A 19,899-nucleotide genomic window follows, 5' to 3' on the forward strand; every position below is an offset into this window, starting at 1 on the left:
GCATCCAAATAGTGTCCGCAGCTGTCTGAAGTTGGAGTTTTTCTCTTAAAGTGACTTAAACATGCGGTTATATAATAGGGAGTGATTATTAGGATTGGTTCAAAATTAATTACCATCACTGTAACATTATATATGGGAGAAGTTTTCATAGTCAAAGTGCTGCTTCTGCAAACACACTTTACTACACAACTCATTTTGTTGTTGATGCTTTTTAAAGTTCATTTTCAGTTATTTTATGTATTCATTGTTTATTTATTCTTTAATCCAGAACAACATGATGGACTCACGGATAACATGAAGATAAACTTTTCTTGTTGGATTGGTGTCATTATTGGCTGTTGGATGTGTGAATATAAGCATATCACTGCAAGTTATGAACAATGTTCAGACACAGTCCCCAGGAAAAAAAACCCAGAAAAGGATTTGCTAACCACTTTGTCCTCCTGTTGCAATTCCATGAGTGCAGGAATGCACCAGAAAGAAAGAGAGAGAGAGAAAAAAATTTGGGGAGACAGATGGGGTGAGGAGGGGGGGGGAACAGTAGGAAAGAGGAAGAGAGAGAGAGAGATGGTGAGTGGCATTAGTAGGTCCTGGAAGCACCATCACATACTCCAACAGCAAAGGATTGGACAGCATCAAATAAAAACACTCATGCTCATGACTCAAAATTTAAGCAGTCTAATACTAAAAGCTTTGGCTTATTCTGTGGGGAGGATTTTACCGCGGTTACTTAGGCACCGGAGTGCCACATTATACAAAAACAGAAATCAGGTTCCTTTGTGGGGAAGAGAAAAAGAGGAACAGTTCCCTCCAGTGGTGAAACAGAACAACTGTAAGTTACAGTAATCATGAAGGGGGGGAAAAAACTAGAACTGCATCTGTGAATCAACATATCAGGGAGAAGAGAATTAGAACAAAGGCCAGCACCGACTCTCAGAGTGGAGTGCATGTTGATAATCTGAAAAACATTAGTTGCCATTAGAGACACTGTTGGCTCAATTCCCAGATTATGATTTCACTGCAACGTTTCATAACCTTGGATTTCAAATTGTAGCGTAGGGAGACATTCGCCTGAGGGTGGGGCATCATCGTGTGTGTGTGTGTGTGTGTGTGTGTGTGTGTGTGTGTGTGTGTGTGTGTGTGTGTGTGTGTGTGTCCTTATAAATGGATTGTGCCGAGCATGTGAGCTCCTGTTACCTTATTTGACCGCAGAGACACTCGTCCTCCGCACCGAGCACAGAATTTCGTTTGGCAATATGAACAGAGGTGGCCACAGCCATCGGCAAACTTGGTTTTGTGGCATATCCCACAGATTGGGGCTTCGCTCTTCTGGTCCTGAGCCTGCTTCGTCTCGTCACCCATCTTCTTAACCTGGTCCTTGTACGACTCAAACTGCTGGTGCAACTTCCTGCAAATGAGAGTAAAGGGGGGGGGGAAAAATTAGAAAAGTGCAAAATAAATGTATTTAGACAGGGACAATTGCAAGACATGGCACAGTAATAAGTGAGTTATTCACAATGCATGCCAAAGTTTGGTTTTAAAGTACTCGTATACCCGAGTGACTCTGAAACCAAACAAATGCACATAAAATAACAAAACAGGGTCTGTGTTTAAACATAGCAGGATTTTATAATTTTTTTTTTTTTTTTAGAAAGAAACAGTGTTTGACCAGTGCGAAACAATCTAAGTGATTAAAAACCTGATAGAAAATTGCATAATAATGAAATTCTATGACCGATTTATATGGAAGCCACCTTGTTGAATTTAAAATGTTGAAATCCACAAACTTTTATCAAAGCGCAATGCCAGCATGATATTGTAGAAACAGTAACAGGAGTGATTTTAGAAATTGTACGCGACAGCTCTCATGCACCCCTTTCAATACTCCAAAAACACCCCTGGGGTTTGTATCCCTCCATTTATGAATAAGTGACAAAAACAACACAGTACATGTGCAATGTGCATCAAGGCTACAGAACAATAAACAGCAGCGTTTGTGACTGACTGACTGAGTGAGTTCATGAAAGTCACATTATTATTGTTTGTCGGAATAAATATCACAAGACTTATTGGGTTTTTTTATTGATAAGACTGCAAACCTCTCAGTGCAGAAGAGACAGACATTAAATATCACCACTCAATGTGAACAGTGACTGTACTTCTTGTTATCGATTAGCAGCACGTGCTAATCTGTCATTAACTTACATTTCAGCGCATGGTTAGCATTGATGCATTTGGTCTCGTGACTCGTTTGGAGGTCGACTTCACAAGTTGAGTAAGGTAGCAATTTAAGCAACCTGATGTGATGAGTTCATCGCATACTTAGAGCTTATAGCATCTGATTTAATGAAGATGCACATTTACTTGTCAATCGCTATTTGCGTACCGTCTCATTTAGTATGTCTGTAATAACGTAATTCAATCTAAAATTCAAAGCTCCTCAGGTTTACTCTCCAACCTCATCCATTACAGCGATACAGACCATATCGGCTCGCCCTGATCTTCATTAGCAGACGTCTTAATAGTCCCATCATTCAACCACAGTGCTGTGGATACTGGAACCTTCTACCACAAAACTCTCAAACGCAACATGGACTAAATACTAAAATACATTAAAACCTTGTTTCCCTACATTTTCTAGCCATGTGGTGCTGGAGCAGATTCCAAATGACTCTGGATGAGTTCAGTACAGGGTACAACCTGTACATGTCACCAGTCCATCACAGGATAACGACATCTTTGAGGTCTTTTTACTGAGGGAGGCAACCAGAGTACCTGAAGGAAAACCCACAATCACACAGGAAGAGCATGCAAACTCCAACCCTCCAACCTCTATGTCACTTCATCCAACCCAGGGTCCCAGCGGCTCGAGCAGATTCCAGCTGCCTGCAGGCAAAAGCAGGGACGAAACACCCCACCTACTCATTTGATTCTAAAACTGAGAATCTTGAGATGATTTTAAAATTGAAACTTCACTATTGAGATTAGGCTGTAACAGATTATCTGTATGAGGATGTTACTTAATGATATATTCTCAAACCCAGTATTGATCTTTTTTTTTTCAGACCAACAGGCAGATAAATGCACATTCATGGCAGTGGAGGCTGACGGCAGCCTTGTTGCCTGAATCAGTGCCTGAATTATGACTTTGGGTTTTTTTTTTTCATTCTTCTTCTTTCTCTAAATCACACTTCCACAACACGCCTCTGCTCTCAGCTGACTAAGTGAAATAGCCTCAGCTGTGTGAAATATTGAAAGGAAAAGCGGACACCATGACCTCAGACGTTTCAAAGCTGAGCTCCTCCTTCGGTACCACACCTCTTCTGAAACACGGGGAGGGGGGGGTATCAAATTTGCTTTGCAAGTTTAAGAACAACACTTAATTCCACTTTCTCAGGTTCCCCTGCGTTTAATGAATCATTTGCACCTGTGTTTCTATATCAGGACACTTGTAAGGTGAGACTGAGAACACTCCGGAGCCATACCGTTAGAGAACCGCCTTACCAGCACACACAATTAATATTCCTTTGTCATTTCAGCCACAGGTAATGGTTGGTGGCACGGCACAGTAAAGTCCACCTTCCAGGAATCTTGTGTCAGTCTATTGTGTTACCGTTTTCGCCCTATAGATGGCCTCCTACCGACACACAACACCTGATCTTGTACAGTAGCCCCTTAACTCCTAACAAGCCCTGAGAGGCTACTGAAAAAAAAAAAAAAAACCAGTGTGGACTCTTCACATGCATTTTGTATGACACATGTCAATTGAGCGTCTCCTTGGAAACTAAACACTGGGCTGACTTCATAATATGGCGATTAGAATTGGTTTCGCCCCACATATCCCCTGCAACATTCATTAGCACTTGTGAATTATTGAGCAGCGCTATCCTTTTACCACACACAGCTCTGCGTTTGAGATAAACTCGCTTCCTTTGCCCGCAACCAGGCCTTTGGAGCCCAAATGTAACCGCCACGCGTGCCACCTCGAGACCTGTAACCCCGCTGGACGGTCGCATAGTCGAGGCTCCGTGCAACGCCGACATCAGATGAAGGATTAAAGGGCTAATTGTGTCACAGCCTTTGTGTGTTTACCAAGCAGAGATTAGCATGTCGCCTTGTTTAACAGATCCCACAAAATCTCATTTTCTGACAGAGGGCCTGATAACACTGATGGAGTAAATGATATGAGAGGTAAAGCCACTGCCTCCCCTGAAGAGGAGAACTGCAGACAATCGTGCTTTATTCTCACTTAATCTCTCCTTAGATTTACAAAAACATCTTATCCCACTAAAGATCGTGAGGTCGCTTCCAAAATGAACTCGTCTATATCAGACCATCGCTACCAAAGAACACTAACTTCTAGGCAAATTGATTTTATGAACCTATTTCAAAACTGCCACATGAATGTTTTATCGCCATTAAATACATTCATTCTGAACAGAGACGGATGAGTCAATGAAGGCCTTGCAAATGACGTGACGGGTAACAAGAAGGGGTAAATACATTAAAAGCGTCACTGAATAAAGCATGATGAAGGGAACTGAATAAACCGGGGGGGGGGGGGGGGTTACAGGGGGGGATTCACGTGGCAGCAGGCAGCTGGTACGCAGCCCCCACCTCCACGGGGTTTGCTTATTCTGTCAAACACGGTCAGATGTAGGTGACGCTGCTGACGAGTAATCATACGCTGCTCATTGTCCCGTCTCATGCTAGCGTATCGGAGCTCTCTTACCTCTGGGCCACACCAGAGCGGCTACACACGGCACGTAACTCGAGCCGCTCTCTTGGACATATGACAGACTCAACATATCAACGGCGCGGCTCGACCGCAAGCGCCAGACGAGCCTCTGGATTTCTCCTCCGTCACAGAGCGTCTGAGCTGAATTTTAACCCCTCTGCAGTCTTTAATATGTTCACACCGTAAGGTCAGCACTGGACACCTCAACATCTCAAACTGCGTAATGTCATTTCGAATTCCGACTATATCACACTATAAAACAGGCTACATGCAGACAATCTTCCTCTCCCTTTCCTCCGACTCATATTTAGTTTTTCTAATGGTGGGGCAAACCAACACTGGACCGGCTTCGACCAGCATGCATAGACACGCATACACTAATAGACCAGCAAGGAAACTGTTGGATTCAAAAAATTAGATCTACTTTTGTCAATTAGTTCCCTCCCTCTGCTCTGGTTCAGTCCCAAACAGCTTAAGAGAACTCTTTGCATTAGTTTTTAGCCAGATTTGTCTGGCTGTTTTGCATTTAGTGTGTTATGTTCCGAGTGGTTATTCGGGTTTATTTATCTTAACAGTCAAGTCAGCAATAACATCTGCAGAAAAGAGTGCAAACAGATGAAAAATCTAGTTTCTGGTGTTATTGTTTTCTGTATTTTCATCACGAAGCAGGCCTTTCCTGCTTTGCGGACATTAAAATTAAATTAGCAACAGTCAAAGGAAACCAGAACAGACACTCTTAAAATCTAGAGCAGACATGGGAAACTACCCATTGCTTTATTTTTATTTGAAGGCTCCTGCGTTAATATGTTGGTGAGAGTTTCTGTCCGCCAGCAGATTCACTGTAATATTTTTTGGCAAATCAGTGATCGGAGAGGGTGTTCCCTTGCCATTTTTTTAGAAGCAATCAGGGGAAATATCCCCCCCAAAAGAAGTTGTGAACCACTGCTCTACAACATTAGAAACAGGAAATACCTGACTTTGACTTGACACACAGATTAGCAGGATTGTTGATTCTGCTTTTCGCTGATACCCTCGAGTCGAGGAAATTCCTGTTGACTGTCTGTTTTTGCACTGAATAATCTTTTACGTGAAAGTGATATGGACATGTTTATGAGGTTAAAACAGGAGGCTCTTTATTATCACTATCCGTGGACGTGTTCCACTTGTGCACGCATGTTTTGAGGCTCTGGGACTCGCTGCCATATCTTATGGCTTACTGACCTGTTGAAATATTGATAACAATCTTATTACTGATGCTGTGACAGTAACCCGACCAGAAATCCACGAATTCTAACATGATGTCTGCTTTAGACCAGCCAGCCTAGTGTAGTGAACAGCATGAACAGATTAATTCATTCGGGTTGAAACACCGTCCAAGACATATGACCAAGTCCAGTTGACCTGAGTCTCAAGTCTCCCGAATGGACGAATGACAATTTACATAGACACCTGGTTGTATAAGGTTCGGTTGAGTTGTGACACATTATTATCTGTGCGGCTGCTTTAATCAGAGCTCAATTGTGCTCAGTCGCTTGATGCATTAGGAATATCTTGTTTTGCCCCACACGTGTTGTCAATAGTAAAAGTGAAATCCACAGTGACTCTCCTCTAATGTGATGTCAGAGTAAGTCTCACCTCATTCCGTAGTGTTTATATACAAGCACATAACAAACTAGGGTCAAACAAACGTCTTCCGTCATATTATGTGTGTGTGCACGTGTCTGCCGGGAGGAGGTCGGAGAGGGATCTGTGCTGTTACTTACGGGTCTGGCTCTGGCTCCTTGTCATTTTGGGACTTTTGCTGGGGCTGAAGAACATTATTTACCAGCTCAGTGATCCCACTAAAGGGAAACCACCTGTTCAAATAAGCAAAGTGTGACTGGAACATCGCAATGAGTCATCAAGGGAAGAATAACAATCTGTCCTGGAAAGGTTTTTTTTTTTTTTTTAGGAATCAGGTCAGTTTCTAGAGTGGTGAACAATAGCGGGGACATTCACTAGAACCAGAACGAGAGAGCGATAGAGAGAGGGAAAAGGCCGGGACATGGGCAGAGCGGCGATTAGTGGAACACTGACAACCAGACACAGTGTCAGAAATATAAGGAGAAAGATTGAAGAGGACGGGGAGATGATACAGACAAATCTGAAGAAGAGGGAGGGGGAGAGAGAGAGAGAGAGAGAGAAAAGCAGGAAAGCTCTGCAGCCAATGGAAATGAGAGCTGCATTAAATGCTCAGCAGAGGGGAACAGAAGTGTATTGACTTGTTGGAGCAGTAAAAAGGGGGTCAGGTTGTCACACCGGTTAGTCCTACAGGTAGAGTCAATCAAAATGCAGCTACAGTACAGTGAAGCAGGACAGGTGCATCTCGCCCACACTTGGAGTCAAACTACGAGGCTGCACAAGCCAATCAGAGTGCAGATGACACACGGGGATGGAGATGGGCAGCCAGTTGGAAACCAGGGACAAGGAGCAAAAGGGGGTCTGAGGGCCTGGCTTTAAAAAGAAGCTTGTAGAAAGGAAAAGCTTGTGGTCATTGATGTCATGGAAGTCGGCAAAGATTTCAACAATCTCGTCATTCAGTGTTCCTAGCCTGTAAAATACAGGAGAAAACTGTTGTAAAGTGCATTAATGAAGCTCTATAAATAGCCCTCCATTACATCAATGACATTTTCTTTTTTTTTTTTTTTTTCTTTTTATCCCCCCCCTCATGACAAAGAGGAGAAAGCCACATGAAGCACACAGCACCAACTAACAGGAAGAAGTGTCAAAGCCTGGAGCACTCTGGGTAATGCAGTTTTACTTACTGTGCCGGCTGAGGCTTTGGTTCTTCTTTGATCCTATAAAACATTCAAAAAAAAAAAAAAAAATGTGCACAACTCAGTGCATACAGAACATAAAGAGATGGAAGAAAAAAAACAAACAAACCTAAGAGACACAAAAAAACTAACAATGGTGCGTACAACATTAAATAAATGTTAACATTAATACTCAGAATAATACAAATGATGGAAATGACAGTGTAATAAAGATAAAGACAGCAAGGCAAAAAACAAAACAAAATTAGCAGTGAGGGTTAACTTGAGGGATGAGATAAGTATGATCGCTTTAAATAAAACATAAAAATGACAGCTTCATGTAGGTAACCCCCCGCCCCCCCCCCCCCCTGCAAGGTTTGAAGTTTAGCATGCAACACCAAGAGGCTGCATCCTAATGCAAGTCCACGTCTACAAGAAGGAGCTTTTCTCAGAAAAAGCCATAATTAACCATTCAGCTGAGGAGCACAGACAAATCTTCACCAGGATCACTAAGAAACAGAGCAGTCCAGTGGAATGGCTTTCAGATTTCAGACTCTGGTGAATGGCATCAATTTGTTTTTTGTGTGTTTTTTTTTAATTCACACTGAGTTTCCAAAGTGTGGGAGGGCGATCCTCTCCTCATCTCCCCCCCAGCCACTCAACTCTCACACCACACACGCTTTGTCTCACTCCCAGTAGTAATTGCTGGTTGAATGCTGGGATTCTGAATAGTTTAAGATATCAGATATTAAAATTTCACTTGTAACAACTTAATGCCAGTGTATCTTCAGGGAGAAGTTTTAAATGGCTGAAGCAAGGAGCCTTTTGTTTTTTGTCAGGATTCACGAGCAATAAATATCACAACTCTTCAAATCAGATCCTATTAATTTAAAATACATGGTTGAGTCTTAAGATATACTCTGAAACTGGAATAACTGATACGCTGGTAATTATGCACTAACATGTATTATTTTATTGTAATTCACGTCTCACTGCAATGGCAATGTTTCGGTGTCATTATTGTAAGTGGTTTTGTTTTTTTTAAATGTCTAATTACTTCATGGATTTCACTGCACTAAACTGAATCCTTGCACCTTCCTACATGAGGCAAAATGTGTCCCAGAATGTATCTTCCTTTGTTATTAATACTCACTGTTTCATTTCACTGTTTCATGTTTGCAAATCAAAATGATTTTTGCTCTTCCTGAAGGGAGATGAAACGTGTATAAGACGTCTCAAATAGCCTAAACCCAAGACACAAAGATTTTTTTTTTTTAATTTGGAGGACACAACAGACAGCATCTCATCACAACAAATTAAATAGATGATTCCTGAGGTTGTTCAACTTCTCATAGCCTTTATGGTGACCTCTGCCCGGCTGACTGCCCGTTAAGCACTACTATCGGTGTGTTGCAAATATTATAACTGCTAACAAAAATATTGTTGCATAAGGCAAAAGTTGACATCCACTTATTAGCATTACTATATTTCACATTAATTGCAACCATGTTTCAGTTGCTGATTAATTGTTGCCTCTGTTGAGTTTTCAAAGAGTGTGAGGATGAACCACTCCCATAGAATTTAACCCATAATGACTGTGAGATTCCTGAATGTTTTCCACATTATACAGTGTTCTGTAATCGTTAAACTTTGACTCGCCACTTATTTGTTTTTATAGGGACATATTTCATATATTTGCTGACATTGCGATAGAAATCTTAATAATCGTTAGATTCAAAGTTCTCTTTGTCATTCTACTTAATGGTATTCTCGCTCGTTTTCAAAATAGTGCTTGGCATTGAGAGGAGAAATACAGCAGCTGGTATGTTATTAATTTAAAATACGACGAGGATGTGTGTAGGAATTGAGCTCCTTTCTATAAATCTCCAAAAGCATAAATCATTCATTTGCCTTTCTGCAACATGTTGCGTCACATACAACCATCTCTCTTAGTGTCCAAAAAAGGAGCAGAGAACCTGAAAACAGTGAATTACGCCTGTTGTTTGCAACACCACACGCCATGCAAAGCCTCGCCATTCGCCACCTACACACCTCTATCACAGAACAACAGAATAAGGGCTTTTCATCTGCTGCTCAAATCAGCCACTTGTTCCTGGTTTAAGAACAAATTTCACTTGAAACAAAACAGACGCAGGTTGCAGCTCTGACTCACACGCCAGCGCACCGCACACCTGATCGGCACTGATTCTGAGCGCATCGCCAGCTGTTGACAGCTTTTTATAGCTGTGCGAGACAAAACGTGTCAGTTACATTTTTGCTTGATATTAGTTATTGCCTGAAGCATAAACTAATATGAGCAGGTCAGATTTTTCCATCAACCAATACATGCATAAGCTCTGCCATCCAATTTAATCTGTGTGTCTCAGGCGACAGTTGGGATGATTTCTATGGCCTTCACATGCTACTAAATTCACATTTTTGACATTGAAATTGCATCAAAAGTGCTCCGCGGACTGCTTTTCACAGTGTATAATATTAAAACTTCCCACATGTGTCATTGCAGTGATGAATATTGTTTGACACAGTTATTTAAAGGTATCCAATTTGTGTTATGTACTGTCATTTATAATGACAGTCTAACATATTCACTTAAAAAGAAAGATTGAATCATCCTGATTTTTCATACTTGGAATGAATAAATAGTAATTCCACAGTAAATGCACCTATAAATACATTTATATTTTGCCGTGAAGTCAGGTTAAGACTAAATGTTCCTGTGTTGATGTCATTACATCTTTTTTACTTTTTCAGCTATGTTTACCTTACATTTCAAACAACGATGCAAAAAAAAACAAACAATGAAATGAATTTAAAAATCAACATGAAGACCAATTAAACATATCTAGCTTGGACAAGGCCACACCCTTACAACTTTTATCCAACGATGAAGCCAAAAACAGTTAAGTGACGAGATCTATCAGAAAGCTCAAGACACGCTCTTCAAAAACCAACATCCATTGTACTGCCATCCAACATGTCCGGCGGTACGGTCCTCAACATCCCGCACGACGCGTCAGAACACGGCAGTGAAGCCTGCCCACAGTCTACCTCGGGAAGAGGGCAGCTCAAGAAGTCTGCCTGAGAGAACACACGAGAGAAGATATAGTCCTATGTACCCATCAGTCTCGCTGCTCTGTTTTCCGATGAGCCAGTCCATATTTATCCTCTCGCTGTGTTCTCCCGATGACCTGCAGCGCCGTTCTTTATTGATCCCATCAGCCCCGTCTCTGTGGTCGCATTACAAGCCTCATATTTATCTGATGGAGCCTGCTGCCTGCTTGCCTGCCTGCCTGCCTGGACGGCTGCCGGGCAGAGTGTGTGTGTGTATGTGTGTGTGTGTGTTATGTGTGTGTATCTGTCTATGCATGCATGAGTGTGTGTGTGTGTGTGTGTGTGTGTGTGTGTGTGTGTGTGTGTGTGTGTGTGTGTGTGTGTGTGTGTGTGTGTGTGTGTATGTGTGTGTGTGCGTGCACCCATACGCACATCTCTTCCTGTGTGTACTGTACCGGTGTGTGAATGAGCGCACAGTGTATTACTTGACATAGGGGCCGTAAAATGAGTGAGTGTAAAATGTCACAAGTGACGTATTTAGTGTCCTGGCTGCTGCTGAGGAGGAGGAGGAGGAGGAGGAGGAGGAGGCCCGTGGGGCAAATGCAGTCTATTTTTCTTTTTTTTTTAATTTTATCTCTTTAACCTGTGCTCTGCATCCTGTGGAACCACTGAGGAGAAAGCACTCACCACACGTGCAGCGACTGAGTTAAGAATAGCTTTGTGGCGTTTTTTGTTGTTGTTTTTTTTTAGGAGTTTATAGTTTGAATCAGTCACATTCTGCAGTTATTTTTGGTCTTGTTGTGCTGTTCTGTGTTTTGGTTTCCTCCCGACTCAGTGGCTTTGAACTCAGGCCGGATGATGACTGATGCCACACTGCCCTCTAGTGGACACGCACGAGCCTCTCGGAGCTTTTCTCAAACAGTTCCTGGAGCAGGGGGGGTCATCAACTTCTCTGCAACCAAGAGCTATTTAAACAGTAACACGTGATACAAAAGGGCTACTGCAAACGTACAGTTTGTTAAACTTGATTAAAACTTTGATTACTATATTTATGACAGTAAGTGTTTGTAAAAAGGTCATCATATGATCAAATGATGTGCTTTTGCCTGAATTTTGGTACAAACTGGTACGCAGATACTGTGAAATGGTAATCATTTGTATTTTTAAGTCCGATTACTCTCAATCTAAGGCGCAATTGGACACACACGCTGTTCAAATAGAAGCGGCACGGATTTTTAAATACAACTGCATCGAAGTTGTTGACATATTGTACATTTATCTAATAGTTTCAAATGAATAAGTGCAAAATTGTGTGAGATTGTGTTTGAAATGATCGGTGTGGCATTTTCCCCTCACAATTTGGAATCATGTTTGTACTGACTACTATTTTTAAAACATGCCCCGTGTGTTACTCACAAGGTCCCAGTGGACTCCCATGTGCCTTCGGGCACTATGCTGGCCACCACCGCACTAGGAAATACACACGAGGGGTCATTTTTGTTCGCAACATTACAGGAAACTAAGGGGAGCACTGGAATGAAAGGGGAAAAGTGTGACACGTGAAATATGGGCTGGGAAAAATATCACAGTATTAAAGCCGATAGGTCAATCAATAAGTGGACGTTGACGTGATTGTCAGCATTTGGGCTCCGTATACGAACCACGACGGATGTGAACCGAACCAAAATGAAAATTGTGCTCTCAGTTCTCACGTCCGGATTTAATTTTTCAGGGTACAATAGTTGCATCGAGACATCCTCAGGAAACTCCAGCTGTTTCTTCTCCAGGCTGAGATTCTGATCGTTCACTCAATGAATAATAGCAAAACTGAGCCCTTCAAAAAGCAGCAGCAGCAACTATTTTCTCCGAATAAGGCCTTGGATGAGAACTGCGTTACAGCTCTAAATCCCCTCTGTTGTCAGCGGTATCTCGTTCCACAGTTTGTTCTTATTTCTGTGAGCTATTTTTTCCAAATATTCCTGTGTTATTTTTTTATTTCACAAAGCAGGAAAGCACTGGTGACTGAACCTAGAGGTCAGAAGAGAAATTTTTTTTTTTTTTTTTTAATAAATGGTAAATTAACTTTACTTATATATTGATTCTGATTAAAACACCTTAGGAAATTGTTGTTAGCATGGAAGCTGAATTGTATTAAGATCCCAGTGATTTCATTAATATAACACAAACCTTCTGAAGACAAAAGGAGAGAGGCAGGAAACACAATTGTAAAATAGACTCCGCAACTCAAGTATATTATAGCACTTCTGACAATTAGGTTTTACACTGAGAAACTTCAGCTTCATTGTTTTGACCCAGCTTCTCGAGATTTTCACATTAGATACTGTTAATGTTTGTTGAGATCAAAAACTATAGAAATAACTCTTCAAGTGCTTGTGGGACACTCACATTTTAAAATAGCTGGTGAGTCTTTGTAGATAACTTAAAACTGTTACACTCACAGTTTCATGGAAGAGGTCATTTTATTATTTTGACTTCATTATATTCGTGACAAATTATTTAGTTTTAGACTCTGCTTAGACAAAGGCACCTTGTGCAGCGTGTGGATCCACCGGCTGTTTTATTATAGTAGTGTAAGATTAAAAATAAATACATACATGTTGTAAGTAATGGCATATTTATTTAAATATTGACAGATTTTTTAAATTTCCCCCCAAAAAATTTATTTGAAAATTCACACAGAGGAACCTGGGGGCATGTAGAACAAGAATGTAGTGCAGTTTGCTGAAACCAATTAGATTTTTTTTAGGGAGTTTTTAAAAACCTTCTTTGACAGCAATATTTCAATTAGGTGTGATTTTAGTGTGTGATTGTGAAAAAGACGCTGCAGTGAATCCACTTGAAAACGAGTATTAAACATAGCTTCGTGGTGGGGCGGGAGGGAAAGAGACAAGAGAAAGAGGGAGAGAGGGGCAAGCGAACTACTGCAAAAACACACAAACACAGGGTTTTATCTCTGTTTGTCATTGTGAGAAAAGATTTTCCTCGCAGGACGATTGGTCAGCTGGGGCGCAGCCATAGAGGGCAGAGTTACGTGATGCACCTGAATGCATCACCCATGTATTGCTGGCATGTTTAAGCAGCTGTGTTCAATGTGTGTGAACAAAGTAGCGTCTTGTTATCCGGAAACTACTATTACTTCTAAGTGCCGACACTGCATACCAAAGTCCAAACTTTGGTCCAAACATAAAACTTTAAAATCTCACCAGAAAGAATAAATCAATTAGAATTATTAGACTCCTGACCCAGTTCGTCTGATATTCTTCATTCAAATCACGAAGCACTTCACCAACCAAACAAACAAAACCAGCATTCCTCTAAAACCTGAATGAGCTCTTATCGAGTTGCTCACATTTATCAACACAAATCGAGTTCCAGTGTCAGTAATGGGAAATGTCTTCAGTGTCTTATGAATAAATCCAACTTGTACTACGTCACTTTTCCTCCTCCACCTCCAGAGAATCAGTTCACTGTCACATCGCAACAGATTCAACAATCAGCTCAAATATTATCCAGCTGCTCCTTGGTGAAACATTTTTCCTTTTTCTCACCTTCTCTCGCTGCATTTGTCCTTTTAAAGACATCATGTATACTGTAAAGAGCCTGGATCACCAGATGGGTTTGATTTCTCCTTCACTCTCACATGTCACAGGTGTTCCTCATTAGGCTCCTCCCACACCCTCACCACGTGTCCACACCCCTTCTTTCTGTTTGCACTTTACTTCGTAACTCACTTAGTAACATGTTACTCTCATATGACCACAGATTAAAGTTACTTTTCCAAGTCACTGTGCGACACACACACACACACACACACACACACACACACACACACACACACACACACACACACACACACACACACACACACACACACACACACAGGCAACTTCCGCACCGGGCTCCGAAACACTCACCTGACCCGCCCCCTTTTCCACTTTCATCCAATCACAGACCAACTCACGCTAACGGTGCGTTCAGGTGACACAAAAGAATGGGAATTAACCTACATAATTAATAAACCTTGTCATTGCATCACAACTGCAGAGACGTTACACTATTTTTGTTATTTTTTTCATGAGTAAAAAGATATGTTGGCAGGAACCGACCGTTTTTTTTTTCAATCAATCAATCAATGAAAGACTAAATTTGTTGGGGCAGTCAGAGCAAATAAATTCATACATAAATAATGCAACAAAAGACAACAACTACAACATGGGGTAAATAAATACCTGTAATTGTAAAAATCTGATCATATAACCGTGAGTCAGATATAAAGACAAAAAAAAAAATGAAGGTCAACGTTTAAAATATATATAAACATGGTGCAGGAGGCAGTGATCAGCAGACTTTTCTCATTTTCATGTTGAGACGATGGGGGGTGTTGTCGACAGTTGCTGACAGGACAGACAGACTGAAGCTATGTCCCAGCACAAATGAATTCTACACAGTCCCACACTGTTTTCTTAAATGTTAGTGAGACGTGTCTTCATCTTGGCATCAGCACTAAAGAATAAAATGTGTGATAGAGGATCTCATGGCGAGGCAATGATCCTGCAGCCCCTCTGAGCCCACGCCTCGCTGAGTGATAATTGGATCATAAGGCAGTAATCTGGCTCAGTGGGTAAATACCAACCACATCAACACCATCCCTGCTCGTCAGTACTGGCAGGAGGTGAGGCGACTGTCCGTCTGAAATCACTCGGAGAGAAGAGTGACCTCCAGGGAAACGTCTCGCAGGAGGTTGGAGTCCTGCTTGTCTGCAAGAATATGATGGTGTTTCATGTTGGTGCTGTGTACCATGTGAGGTCAGCAGAAAGGAACCGATGATCGGTGCTGATGCACAAGTCAGTAATAAATTGTTGTTAATGAGTTATAAGTAAAAGGATTGAAGTTAGTTTAATGGTTAGGACAAAAAAAAAAAAAGCAACAAGTGGGAACAAGCTGGGAAAGCTAATCACGCGTCTCCTTTTTGTTCGTTAAGATTGAGTTTATCTCATATGTTCCTCATAGCTGAGCTGACAGCACCGTGTAGTGTAGTCAATCTAATGACTGACAGAGGAAGCAACACAACAGCTGATAACCCACAAGCATGCAGACGGCAGCAGACAGCACTTACAAAGGTAAACTAACTGTGCTAATGCTCATGTTACTTACAGTCACACATGTTTTATGTTGCTTCAGGGAGGAGTGAGTTGTTTCAATAGTTTAGTGGAGTTACTCTAAATTGGACAAAGCCGTTTTAAATAGTGCTAATGCGGTGGCTCTGTTTGCAGGACAGAGACAGATTTTAGCAGTTCATCTGACATTTGCGTCAATGAAGTGCGACATTCGTCACAATTCTACATAAAACAACCGATGGAACTCTGCATCCACCCATTCGGTGCAGAGTTGCTCCAGCCTGTGCTCCACAAAAGGCAGTGGTTAAAACTTAGCTTGTCGGCTCTGAATGCACAACAACTTCAGAACTGATGCACACGCTGACATGTGTAGTGTCTTTACTAACAGTGACTTTGTGAGCTTCAATGTATGCGAATCACTTCAGGACAGTTGACTGTTCACACTTGATTCTCGTGGCTGTTGCATATATATTATAAATTCAAGAATTATGCACAAAAAAAAACCATAGATCCCAGAAAAAAGTCTGTATTTAGAATTAGGATTTGCTTCACCATAGCAAATTTAAGCAAAAAATATGAGATAGTGTATCTTTAAAATTATATAAAAGATGTGTAGCTCGACAGCAGGGGGGGGGGGGGGGGGGGAACACAGCCGCTGTAAAATTTAGCTGAAAATGTAAAAATCCACCACAAGAGTGTGTCACTGCACCTCAGCCAGCTGAAGTAGAGAAATCAACATGCAGACTCTGACAATGTCGACATTATCCCTGCAGGCTGTATTAAACAGAAATCCCCAATTGTATTGCGTCTACTGTACATTACCAGCAAATCTCCAAGAAAAGGAGAGCGCGCGCTAAAAATAGCAGCTCGTTTAAAGGGAGACGATTAGGTCTGCAGACACCTGTTCATTCTCCCTCTTCAATAAATGCCAGGAGAAGTGCTACTTCTCCACCTCGGAGGGGATTAGGGGCAGGGGATGGAGTGCTGATAACTTCCTCTGGCACAGGGCGCTGGCACGGCGTGATAGGCCGGGGCAGGAGGGACGGCGAGAGGGCAGACTCCTCGGCGTGGACGGGGGTTGGCCAGTTACCACAGCTGGGCTTTAGAAAGCACAGATAGGATTGAATCCACGGGGCACGCTCATCAGAATAGGCAATCTAACAGCAAGCAAGCCAGACCTCCTGACCAAGAACTAATATTCAGATTGTCAAACAGGACCTGGCAAGAGCAAGTTGGGCTTTTTTTTTTTCCTGAGCAACGGGGAAGTGGCTAATCTGCTGCCAAATATAACTAAAATCCATCTGTTTCCTTAGATTACCTGCCAGGATTCAATTGAGCTGCTCCATATCTTCCCTTCTGAGAGATTTCCAAGTGGCAAAGAGTCAGCTAATCACCCAGCAGCCCACACATTCACAAGTGTGTTTCCATGCGAGAGCTTACGGGAAACATACGTACGATGCTCACTTCCACGCGGCCATTTTATCATTCGCGGAACATGTGGCAGTGATATGAGCAATGTTTAGTCAGTGGTGGTAGTGATGCATCGTGTTTGTCTTCTTGCGCATATGTACTTGTTTGCACTGGCGAAGGTGCACCAACGTGTTCTCCGAGCGCGATCGGCCTCGGCCCGCTTCTCCTGTCAGCCCACTTTATTCGTCCTGACACAGATAGGTTTTGTGATGTCAGCCATCAGCACTTTCTTGGCAGCTGACATTGTCCCACGCCCAACGTCACAAGCCCTCGCAAGCGCGGCCCAACAGCTCCAGCGGGAATAAATATACGGGAAACCTCGGCCTCACAGCGGCCAGGTCGACGCCAACCAGTGCGGTGACTCAATCTCAAGGAAAAGCACAACTCAAAGGGATTCGCTCCGTCAAAAATTATTTCCAGCTTTCCGATTGGCCAAAGCCAAGGCTTGAGGTTTTTGTTTCTGCTGATGAACTGAAGAAAAGAAATATTTGGCTCCATCAGCTAATTCCCATGATTCATTTCACCTGGAAACCTGAGGGTAACAAAGTACAAAGTTTCACTGTGCATAACTAACATCACCTATGAATCCATGTTCTATAACACTTCATTCGACTCAGGTTCGAGGCGTGCTGGAGGCCGTCCCAGCTGACTTTGGGTGAAGGCACAGTTCACTCTCGACAAGTTCACATTTACACTGAGCGGCTCACCAAACGAGCATCTGAATAAACCCCACTCACAGTGAGAACATGCAAACTCCTCCGCAGAAACGCTTCCAAGCCCAACTAGCACTCAGATCAGGTAAAGCGAGAGTAACAACCATTCCATTAACCACTAAACAAATCCAACGTCCATTAATTAGTTCCAGAAAAATAGCACGCACTCTAAACCGCAACGATTTGGAGAGATTGATCGATAAAGCCACTGATTGCGAGTAACAATTTGAAGTTGATGAACCTGAGTGGAAATCAAATTCTGTCAGGATATATTCATAATCATTCAGGTTTACTGTTAATGCTGATAAGTCCTCTGTTTCTTGTCGATCGTACTAGTTTACAATCACCAGCTTCATGACCTCCTCAGTCTGAGGCGCATGTTCTCCCTGTGCATGCGACTGTACTCATAATTTCTTCCAACCATCCACAAACATGTATTTAAAGTTCATGTGTTACTTTAAAATTGCCCATCGGTGTGAATATTATATAATATATACGATAACCTTATATTAAGCAAATGACCATATTTGCTGCAACTTCTTCCTTTCTTCCTTTGTCTGCAAAACTAACAATTATAAATTGACTCCATTCACAAAACATGAACCAACGGTTGTCCTGAATGATGATGCATTCCACATGCAAATACATTTTTTTTTTTTAAAACACACGAAAGCCCACAACATCGTGACCTGTCTGACTCTTGAAAAGAAAGTATCGCTCACTTCACAAATCAGACTGTCAATATGAGAAAGCTTGGGAATCCTTCTTGCAGTCTACCTCCAGACTGCTGAACTAAACTGAAACACATTTCAAACTCAAAGGACATGAACCAGAACACAAAAACACTTTATTCTTTCTAACTCTCCCTTTCCTGTTGACATCTTTTACACCTTCCACACCTGATACCGGCGCCCAATTCCAAACTTGGTGCATCGCTGTGGTGACAGTCCATGAAGACATTCTGGACGGTTGTCCTCGTTCATAGTTGGTTCTTTTGCACTTCAGTGACTTTTATGCAATGTAAAGCTTGTGACAGTAATCACTCCTGGACTCTTCATTATAACATTAATGATTGTTGATTTAAAAAAAAAAAGAATCTCTTTTCCTCTTTTTGTCATGAATATGAAGGGGGTGTTGGATGCCAATAACTAACTTATAATGTCATCTCTTCATCAAATATGGTCATTTCTTTTTTACATTTTATTATAAAGAAAGTAATACAAATATTTTGAAAGGCCATAAGATTTTCAAAATGCATCAAATAATTCCTCTTTAGAGTACTTTTAGGCTAATATCACATTATATTGTGATATTGGAGTCTTTCACTGAAATTCAATTAGACGTTTCTCTCAGCTACAGACTTTTTCAATCTGATTCAAGTCCGTTTCATAAACATCAGGGGATTTTATCATATAAATGACCTCTAATTGTGTTTTGAATACTATTTTTCAAATAAACCAGGGTTAAACTTTTCCAATATTTCAATCAGTGCACCATAAAAGGTTAAGACGCTGCTACTGACGTTCATTCATCTCAATATACGACACAAATGTGTTGGTTTTACTTCTTTTCGGCTGTTTGCCTTCAAGACATGAGGCGTGATCAATTAAAAAACATCCAGCTCATCGGACTATGTTGTCATTTCACTGACAAACGTACGTAACGCTGCTTAAGTTGAACCCGTTTGTTCATTCGATGTTGACTGACAGGATGCGTCGGGTTTGACGGCGAAAACAAGAGCCGTCACAAGCATAAACTATAAACAATTCAAAATCCATTATTAGCCACTTTACAAATGGCACAATTCAAAGCTCTGCTGAAACTCCCATCCGTCCCTTCTTCCAACAGATCGAGAAAGCTCTCCGGGATGTTGTTGTTCCTGGATGGGAGCTGTAGGTGGGCTGTACTGAAACTGCAGTCAGCTGTCTGTGTCTCACTGAGGGCTATAATAATAGCCCAGCCGTGGCTAACAA

At 41.7% G+C, this 19,899-nt stretch overlaps 1 protein-coding gene across 4 annotated transcripts in view; it reads right to left on the reverse strand.

Annotated features, from left to right (window-relative positions):
• rims2a (regulating synaptic membrane exocytosis 2a) overlaps nt 1-19,899 on the reverse strand; it is a gene marked incomplete at both ends in the record, with an annotated part of 150,446 nt that overhangs the window by 118,876 nt on the left and 11,671 nt on the right. For 3 of the 4 annotated variants that reach the window (XM_080500296.1, XM_080500293.1, XM_080500294.1), the window contains 3 exons: nt 1,198-1,408; nt 6,502-6,594; nt 7,543-7,575. In XM_080500296.1, coding sequence (XP_080356422.1) covers nt 1,198-1,408; nt 6,502-6,594; nt 7,543-7,575 — 337 coding nt within the window. The remainder of the gene's footprint in view (nt 1-1,197; nt 1,409-6,501; nt 6,595-7,542; nt 7,576-19,899) is intronic. The other variant, XM_080500295.1, reaches the window with a different exon arrangement.

The sequence above is a fragment of the Blennius ocellaris genome (assembly GCF_963422515.1).
Source record: "Blennius ocellaris genome assembly, chromosome: 8".
NCBI classification, from domain to species: domain Eukaryota; kingdom Metazoa; phylum Chordata; class Actinopteri; order Blenniiformes; family Blenniidae; genus Blennius; species Blennius ocellaris.